A 10,047-nucleotide genomic window follows, 5' to 3' on the forward strand; every position below is an offset into this window, starting at 1 on the left:
TTTTTTTTTTTTTTTTTTTTTTTTTTTTTTTTTTTTCTTCCCTCCTTATGTTTTTGGTCCTCTTTACCCACTGAAAAGAGGAGGAAACAGACACTTTCTGGGTTTAGAGTGCACATGGAATATGATAGGATCAGACATGTTAGGATTCAGGTTCCGGGAAGGCTTTTCTTGTAACTAAGAGGCCCTTTGAAGTCTTTAAAATGAGATTCCAAAGGCAACAGAGCGTGGAAAGTCCTAAAGCATCATCCAGTTGTAGTTTTAAATCCTCTTGGATAGAGTCAGTATGAACTCTGATTTTTGCTTTCCTTCTTTCTGAACAGAAATAAAATCTCATGAAATTCATAGACACAAACTTGAACTAAAAATTAAGCAGCATTTAGGAGAGAGTTATTTTCTGTCAAAGATGAGGAGTTAACAAAATGCTGTGTTATCTCCATGATCTGCTCCATCACTCACTTTCAGTCATTAATTTTGGAGGTCTGTTTTCAGTGCCTACTTAGATTGTTTTATGTGAACAAGATACAAAACTTACTTTTCAATATAAAGCCAGTGGTTATGCTTAGACAGTATAATTAGCGATTGTCAGAGATAAATGTGTTATGAATAATAACAGATTTTTCTGGATGCTCTCATCTTTTGGCTGCTTTCTAATTCTTGCTTTAGTTTTGTCAGTGTGTGACACTTCTCACTCCGTGTTTTAGTCTTCAGAGCTGTTTCTGTGAGGTGCAAAGTTATTTCCTCCACTTAGTGAAAATTTACTTAGTTTACTCTTGTGTTTTTTATTTTACTTTTGAGTTACCAGTTTCGTGTCCACCAAAAGGCTCCTCTGCTTTCTGAAACATACATAGAATAACTTTCTTTGGGTACATAACAAGGCCATCGCTGTTATGGGATTCATCAGTTTGCTTTCACTGATAAAGCACACACCTTTCTTGAACTAAGCAATTAACTTCTACAAGTGAATGATGAATACAGGTTAATTGCTATTAGTGAGTTGAGATTTGTTCCAGAGTTATGTAATGGAATTTCAACCCACACACGCTTAATGCATCAGCTTTTAAATTAACTTCTTAAGGGTTTTTTTTTCAGCTGTTACTCTTATAGAATCTGCATTATGTATATATGGTGCATATTATTCTGTGAGTTACTTGAGAAATTTGAAACCCTAATTCCTCACCATCTTTGCATTCTTACGTATGTAGTCTTGACTGAGAAAAGCCGTGTGAATTTTGGCACCTACCCAAGTTATCAGGTAGAATGATGAAGGTATCATTCTACAGACACTTCTAATTTCACAATTTCTAATTGTGAAGATTGCTCTTCACAGTATTTGTTCTTCACAGTTCGTGGGCTGAAAACAAGTCATTGATTCTGCAAGATTGTCAATGCAGTTTCTTTAATGGTGGTGGAAAAATGTGTGTTTTTTTTTTTTTTTTAATTTTCATTTTAGTAGTCCATGTTAGTGATGATTCAGTGGAGAGAGAATATGCTAGTGGCAAATTAGGATAAAATTTGAAGATGCTTCTCAGAGCAGTTCTTCATACCTGTTGATTAATTTGGCTGTAATTGTACTGGGATTCCATCCTAAGAAATAGGTTTGATTTACATTTTACTAACTTTAAAGCTTCAGAACTGGAGTTCACAAAGCAGGAATGTTTGAACACACAGAATAATCTCTTTTAGTAATGGATACAGTTTTTAAATGATGCTTTTCAGAAATCCTGGATAAAAATAGCCAGTTTCATCTGCTGTTAACCAAACAAAAATTGCTTAGGGAAAGCAGATTAGTTCAGGTTGTCTTCTTTCCCCCCTTCCCTCTCCCATCATTTTCTGTGTGTGTGTTTTAATGTAGAGCCCTAAGCACATATTCAGAAAGGCTTCATGCTGTTGATTAGAGTATTTGGCAAAACAAACAAACTAGGCTGAATTTTTGAGTTTCTCAGAAATCCAGTACTCATACTGTTGTTTCCCTTTGTCTATATTTCCCTGTTCTACTTACCTAACAGAAACAGATATTATTTCCTACTGTACAATAGCTGAACTATGGAGAGGGACCCAGGCTTAAGATGGTGAGAAACTTCCCATATACTTTAGTAAGTTTATTGATGACGTTTCATCACAGTGCATCTGTACCAGATAAACCTTTGTTTGTTGATTGTTTTTCTTCTGATACTCATTATGTTTACCTGAAAGAGTTCGGTGTTTTGGTGGGTTTTTTGTTGTTTGTTTGTTTGTTTTTACACATAAGGTAAGGGCATAATAACTCAAGGTTGTGTTTCTATAATTTGTAGCTGTTTATTACCATCAGTAAATCTTCATAAAGTGCTCAGGAATTCTACAAAAAAGTGGTTTGCCTTTAACACGTGATGATCTGGTATCCTTTGCTGCTTTTACCATGAAACATTTCAGGATATCACTAGTATGCTTCAGCAGCAGGGAATCCTGCAGATAATTGAGAAACCTTACTTAAATTTGAAATAATGCTAAATTACTAACAGAGTTCTTAGTTAAGCAGTCTAGAAACACAAAAAGCAAATTTATATAACTACTGAGCTCTATATGCTGCCATAATATTTTGAGTACTTGTTTGCAAATAAAAATAGGAAAAAAAAAAAATATGGATACAGCCGGTATTTGCTTCTCTGCAAAAATCAGAAGCAACTGTTTCAACCACCAGTAATAGTTCTTCCAGTTATTTTTGAGAGCTACATTTCACTTCCAAACTAGCACTGTGGATCTCTATTGTAACAATGTCCTCCTGAAACTCAATGGGAGTCTTCTTGAATATGGACCAAATAATTTATTTGGCTGCTGGCCATGTGTTGTCTTTCAGAGCAATATAGCTGTTCACTACATAATAGGGCAGGAAGAGAGACGTATGGAAACAAAATTTAAAAGAAATGGTAACATTACTCAATGAAGCTTTAGATGCTCAAGTTGACAAGTAATTAATGCAGTCATGAAATAAATAAATTTAGAAGCCCACTGTCTAGGTGCTTAGCATTGAAAAGTGCTGTTTTTATAGAAAATAAGTTGTCAGCTTCACTTGCAAGATGAATTGCACTACAATTCTTAAAGTTTGGGTGCTTAATTTACTTTTTTTATTTTGCTCATACAATGGTATGAGGGACCTATATTAAAACTGTATTTAATAGCATCACATTGGAAAGAAATTTGATCTTTCAGATGACTATAAACACTAGACCAGCATGTCTCTGCCTTCTAATTTTATTTTGAAATATGCAATATAATCCTATGTGTTTTATTGTTGTATTTTAAGACATTACTTTTTAAAAGTAGTTGTCATATTCATTTAAGTATGCAATCTATATAATAACATGAAAGCCAAGATATGAAAAATAGTGATTGTAAAATTGATGCCATCAGTAGTCATTAATGGGAGATATATAGTATATGTGTGAAAAATACAGATTTGAACTGGCAAAAGAATTGCTGTACTAAAGTTGTATTTGCTACAGCTTTGCAAAATATTGTATGTCCATTCTCTGTAGATGAGTCATCTTTTTGGAAGAAAGAGGAGAGAATATTTTTTGATCATCATGATCATTGTAATAATGAACTGCAGAAACTATAATAGATTTGATCCCTGGCTTGGCAAGCTCTCTGAAAGATTTTGCAAGACAGTTTACATAATTCTTTCCATTGAACTTTCTAGTATTGCATATATCTTAATTGTTAACTCAAACATACCAAACTTTTAAGTAGTAGGTTAATGTTCCATAAGTATTTTATGAGCAGAGTTTGTGGTTATACATTTTCATACTTACAACCTTAATTCACTTGTTAAAATAGGCTCTCTGTTTGCTAATAGTTACCAGCTGTAACTAATACATTAGCAGATCTACCATGTAGTATTTAAAATGACGCATTTCAAAATCAATAACAAATGTCCTGCTGTAGAATTAATTGGCAAACTCATCTTATACAATGGTCAGCACACTGTACAAAATTCTTTTGAAATTACTATAAATCGAGAATAGGGAAACAATGGTGTGTAAATTCTTAAAAACTTAGAAGTCAAATAGGAAAAGCAAAGATACTACTTACTGTAGTTGTTGTTTGCTTCTCTCGTCCCTTTTACTTTGCCTCGCTTATCAATCCTCATATACCACTGAGTTCGACAGAAAAGTCTTCTCACTCTTACATCCCCCCCTTCCATATAATCATAGCTTCTGGTATGTCGCTCAGGGCTGGAACAGTTCACATTTGTAGCCATTTGCTCTGGAGTCATGTCATTGCAAGCTAAAGATATAGTGCCCATTAGAAAGATAATGTAAAAGTATGATCTGTAGAGCAAAATTGGCAGGATCCATGTCAGTATCCATTTGTGCATTATAGTGCAGTGTTCTGGGTGTTCATGAACAACATAATGAAAATTAAATCTCAAGTAGACTGTTGCTCTTAGGTCACCGACCTGCCTTCTGTCTTTACGAGTTACAGATTCATTTAAATGAGATTGTTCCCTCTTCTAGAATTCTGATCGTTATTCCTTAATAGTTAATGGCGAAACAGAAGAGCTTCTTAAATATCTCTTCAGTCAGAATATCCTTTAAAGACACAAGTTATAAAAACCTTTGTTGCTGTAACCTTCTGTACTACTTGAATTTGCTGCTTGCACTGAAAGTAAAAGATCTGTGAGAAAAGGTGCATGTGTAAGTCTTTATGCTCAGTTGTTACAGACGTGCAAGGATACATTATGCTACTGAAAGGTACTTTACATAAATGTATGACATGCTAAGCTGACTCTTACAAATATACAAATGTATACACAATAGATATCTTTCATGTAACTTATTTAATACATAAACAGACATTTAAACTGACTGTAAACATTGTTCTATCTTCACTCTTAAGTCCTTCCAAAAATCCCCTACTGATAGAGTAGAAATACTTTCTCATGCATGGTAAAATTTGCTGATTACTTCATGCATATATCTTTGCTACTAACACGATTATCAGGTAACTTTTCCATAGTTTGAATTTCAAGACAGACTTCAGTCTTAGCCTGTGTTTTTATTCCTTATACACTTTTTTTAGTTTATCAATATGAACAGTTTTCTTAATGATTTTTAGCATCTAGCATATACAAACAAAGATAAAGCCTATTAACTGTTAGAAACTGTTAAACGTTCTCGTAGAGGACAGATAACTTACTTGTTCCTGTTGATAAGAGCTGGATACCCAAGTATTCCATTTCTGTTGTCTGCTTTTTGCAACATGAGACACACCACTGCAGCTACAAACTTTCTCAGCTCAGAAAGACTCCACCAAAATAATAATTGTTTCCATAAATCAGCGCTCTGGAGAGATGTGTGCTTATGCGTGTGCGTGCATGTGTGTGTAGAGCCTGTTGTTCAGTCCTTTTCGATAAATACCTTTGCTGACCTCACTTGGAAGCAATTAGAATTTAACCAGTCAGCTGTCAGTTGAATGCACGAACAAAAATAAAAGGAGGCTCGCATTGTATCGTGTCCAGTGGTCATCAGAGGGAGCTATGTACATAGTTTATACTTCAAATCTCCAAGAATCTACTTTCTAAAAACACAGATCCCATGATGTGTGGATAGAATTGCTTTGCGTGCTAGTTAGTGTTTCTGTGCTTTGGTTTAGGTCAGTATTTTTCTGTCTTAAAAAACATTTCTCCTCTCTTTTAGGCACACGCACTTATTTCAGTTTTCTTTCAGATCTTTTCTGCAGCTAAGTGGATTCATACTCTGCTTGTTGCCTTTCTGATGGATGTAGGAAGTGTGTGTTCACTATGTATTGTGGAGAGAGTATTTTGTGTTATAGATTGGCGCTGCCTGCTTTTATGTCATGGACTTAAAAAAAGAGGGACCACTGCAAACGACAACAAAAAAATCACTGAGATTTTACTTGATCTTCCACTGGGGGAAAATGAAAATATTTTTGGATGTTTTAAAGACCGATGTTCAAAGCACAACCTTTATCAACATCAAGGGAAAAGTGCTACTAGGGATCAGCCTTCCTTAGCATAGGTGTATATTAGTTCTTGAAACTTGCAATGTGGGAAGAAGTTGTTGTAGCAATACAAGTAGAACTCTTATGCACCAGCCAGTGGATGGCCAGCAGACTTCCACTCCCCAGAATAGAAGCAATGGATAGGTGTTCCTGGCTTTCTGCTTGTGTGTTTGTATTGGTCTCTAGCATCAGTCTGCTATCCAAAGTCTGTGTTCCATTTCACCTGTAAAATCTGTTGAGGATCTGATGGATGTATTTTTAAAACTTACAGAAGTTAGGTTTTAAAATACCTCTTAATCTTGTTTAACTTCTGCACTCTTAATGAGAATACATCTCAAACACTTCTGTACATAATAGTACGAAGGAAAGCTTGGATTTCATGAATCAATAATTATTTAGTTGTCTATACTTGATGTAATAATGCAGTTTTTCACTACCTGCTTTGCTTCCCTTGCCACTCAGGCAACTCTATAGAAATGGATAACAGTTACTTATTAGAAATTAATGGAATGCTTTACACATTGCAGATGCTAAACACCTAATGCTAAAATGCTAAACACCATGAAGAGTACATATGTGCCACCTTGTGGCAAGGGGGGCACAGGTGACACTGAGGCTTTCACTTAGGGATTTTACTTAGGGATGATCCTAAGTAAACATCAAAGATAGAAATGACTACCTGACCTTGTATTACATATTACACAGCCTTTCCTTAATACAGAGAATGGGCCGTTTACTTCCTTGAAGTACTTAACTTCCTTGTTAGTGCTCCCTTGGATTAATCCCATTTGTCACTAATTTCATTTATTTATAACCATTTTCACTCACAATCCAAGGGTGATCAACTTTTTAGTATCTCCAAGTCCGCGTATTGGACTGTTCTCTACATTCTGTGACTCAGCCTAGCTTTCCTAGTTCAGCTAGGGCTGTGCATGACACTGTGTGACTTCCAAAGGCAGAATGTCCACGTTCACAGTAGATACACAGAGAGACTTTCATTAAGTTAACCCTTGTAAATAGTGATTGCAGCTGTTTCCACCTTGACTTTGTCTTGTCAACCCATGTCTAGTCTACCATTCTGACCAGAAGTGGGGCTGCAATGATTTAGCCCAGTTGTGTTTTTGCCAGTACATTTGCTGGATTTATATCGGTGTGTTCTCAGATCTATTCTACAGTCTGACTACAGAATGATAGCAATGAAAAAAATCTGTGGTATTCAAAAGGCTTATCTGTTGCGTATTAAAAAGAAAGCTACCAAAGGTAACATGTGAACTGTGTTTTACTCAGCAGAGTAGGATGCAAGTAGAAATGGTTTTGTAAATATTCTGTATGGATTTTTTTATGAGCAGTAACAGCTTTCACTTTCAGATCCAAACTAGTTTTAATTTTTTAGTTTTCTTGCTAACTTATTGTTTCTGATGATTACAGGAGAAAGATATGTACCTGAGCTGTCAGATCTAGGAAGCTGGAGCTGCGCATGGTCCAGCCATAGACATGTATTTCTTTTGAGTCTGAAAAATAAATCATTTTCTGTGTTTTTATGCTGTGTTTCAGTTCAGATCTTTATGAAGCTGTTTTTTAGAATAAAGGAAGTTTAAATAAGGCACAAGCTGTAAGCTTAGTCAGTGAACAATGTAATTATTCTTTAATTACTGCTGATAGTTTCAACATTCTCACATTGTCTAATTATATAACTTTTTTCAAAAATCTTTTTACTGCATTTTTATTTAATCACAGATTTGTCTTGTTGCACAAGTACAACTGCTTAATGTTTAATGAAAGGATGCCATCTTGATCTGCATATGCAAGTCGTGATTTCTTGCATGAACTTAACTCGCTTCTTTTTAAGCCGAGCACAACTAATAACCTTTTCAAATTATTTTACTTCTATGGAATATTTAGCCTGACTGGCACTTCTTCCTTTAGCTTCTTGCAAACTTGCACACAATAGGTTTTGCAAATCAAATCCCAAGCAAGTCTGTAATGATACGGAGAAATTGTTGACCTGAAATGATAGCAGTTCTGTATTTCTCTAGCAAATTGTGTATTTGAAGAAATAAATCAAAGTATCTTGGCCACGTGAAAATTGCCAAAATGTGCTTTAATATCAAAACCTGCCCTCTCTCCATTAACTCATGCATTGTTTCCTGCTTGCTCGCCTTCACTTGCAGCAGTGCTGTGGGCAATGCACATACCGGAAAGAAGAAAGTGAAAATAACTTTGCTTTTAGTTATGAAAATTGTGCAATTGTGTCATATGTGCCATCCAAGTTTTGCGTTTGGTCAGAAAGGCAGTTTATAACAAAAAAAAAACCACGACAAGAAAACTCTCCATTTTGTCCAACTTGCCTTCAGGGCAACACATACCTGATATTCTACTGCTCGTTGTTCCCCAATCCATTTCCAATTTGCTTTAGAACATCTGCCAAAAGTCTCAGAATTGGAGACAGTAAGATGATAGTCTCAGTGTCAGACTTTTAACCTAAGAAGCTGGATATTAGGACCTGTGGCTTCATTCATCTTCTAATGCTGCATGTATACCTCACTGAACAGAGATTGAGGATGGAAATTTATCCTCTTTTTCAAATATTTGTTTATGTTTCTAATTAATATCTCATTGTGGAAAAGAACTAGATTGTGTGAACTATATGGTCCTGTCTTTGATTTTAACCACAATTTGCATTCTTTGATTAAAGCACAATAAAGGTAATGTGATTAGTAGATTTCTAGTAACTACCTATTGGTATCTACTCATAGTAAGACAGGGGTGCATTAAGCACTGCACTTTGATATGTGAAGATACAACCAGTTAAAGTCAGAAAGAAAGGATTAGTAAAAACATACAGCAATTGTATGGATATATACTTGTATTTAATGGAAGGACTTGCAGTGTCACTTAACAGTGGGTAATCTACTAGGTATGTATCTGTAGCATTTAAGTAATCTGAAAGCTGGCTGTGTGGAGTAGAGATAGCAAGTGGTCTGAATTTGTGATAAAATGCTATGAGTGAGAGAGCAGTAGGATTTAATTAGGGGAGTGGGACTGAGCGTTGCTAGGGACGTGCAGGGGAAGGAGGAACTGGCACTGAAGGGAGGAAGATGATTCAGAAAGGCTACTGCAGAAAGCTGAGCAAGGGATGGGGACCAAAATACAGAGACAGTAAGTCAGTAAGCAAGAAAAGTATAACAGGAATACTTCCAAAACACAAAGTGGAACCAGGGTTTTCACAGGAGCAGTTTTTTTGGTTGGTCATGAACCTGCAATGCAAATCTTTGGTGTGGCCCAAAATAGGAGGGACCTCAATTTGCTGGTAGCCTGCTTTATCTGGCAGTTTCAGTAATCAGAGTGATGATAGATCTGAAGTGTACTGCTTCCAGTTGAGTATTGTGGATGCAACAGCGCTCCTGGGATGGAATTTTAAAAACAATCACATGCACGTACATGCTCCATGCTGAAAAATTACTGGTGCTGTGGGGCAATGTACTCCAAGGGCACAAAACACCAGTTATTTATCTTGTGAATTAAGTTAGGGAGGGAACTTGTGAGGAAGAGAATGATGAGATAAAGTCTGTATCATACTGCGTACTGATACAGAGTGCCAAACTAATGTTATCAAAGTAAACTCTTGTCATCTCCTGACTAATAGTTACATTTTAAAAGGACATTAAAGATATAAAATTATGGGTAATATATTCTTACATAAATTAGAATGATTTATGAGTCAGATTTCTATCATAGTGCAGTGATTTACACAGCTAACCATCTGGCTTTCAATCACATTAATGTATTCTGAGGAGGTGTATGGGTTTTCTGGTGTTTGTTCCTAGCCTTTGCTCTTGCAAAGCACATAATTCATTCTTCTTTTGTTTTTTGTTTTTTTTCCTTTCTCCCAAGCATATTTTCTTTCTTCAAATTTTGATTTTTCCCATGCACTCTTGAAAGGACAGTCTTCTCACTGAGACTCACCTAACAGCAAGATCTTTAACTGCTGTATATATAAATGAACAACAAAAGGAATAGAAAATATCTATGTGGGTAATCACATCA

The 10,047-nt window shown here is 35.6% G+C and overlaps 1 protein-coding gene across 4 annotated transcripts in view; it reads right to left on the bottom strand.

Annotated features, from left to right (window-relative positions):
• Positions 1-5,342, bottom strand: part of FGF7 (fibroblast growth factor 7) — a 29,185-nt gene extending 23,843 nt beyond the window's left edge. The window contains exons 1-2 of one of the 4 annotated variants that reach the window (XM_042824526.1): positions 5,176-5,342; positions 4,069-4,263 (exon numbers count right to left, since the gene is read on the bottom strand). In XM_042824526.1, the coding sequence (XP_042680460.1) occupies positions 4,069-4,263; positions 5,176-5,215 (235 nt within the window). In that variant the 5' untranslated portion in view covers positions 5,216-5,342. Of the gene's footprint in view, positions 1-4,068; positions 4,654-5,175 lie in introns of all 4 variants that reach the window. The other 3 variants (XM_042824525.1, XM_042824524.1, XM_042824523.1) reach the window with 3 other exon arrangements.
• Between the last annotated feature and the right edge of the window lie 4,705 nt (positions 5,343-10,047).

Source organism: Centrocercus urophasianus, unplaced genomic scaffold, assembly GCF_019232065.1.
Source record: "Centrocercus urophasianus isolate 14NV4802_14NV808 unplaced genomic scaffold, USGS_Curo_1.0 seq_23, whole genome shotgun sequence".
In the NCBI taxonomy this organism is placed as follows: Eukaryota; Metazoa; Chordata; class Aves; order Galliformes; family Phasianidae; genus Centrocercus; species Centrocercus urophasianus.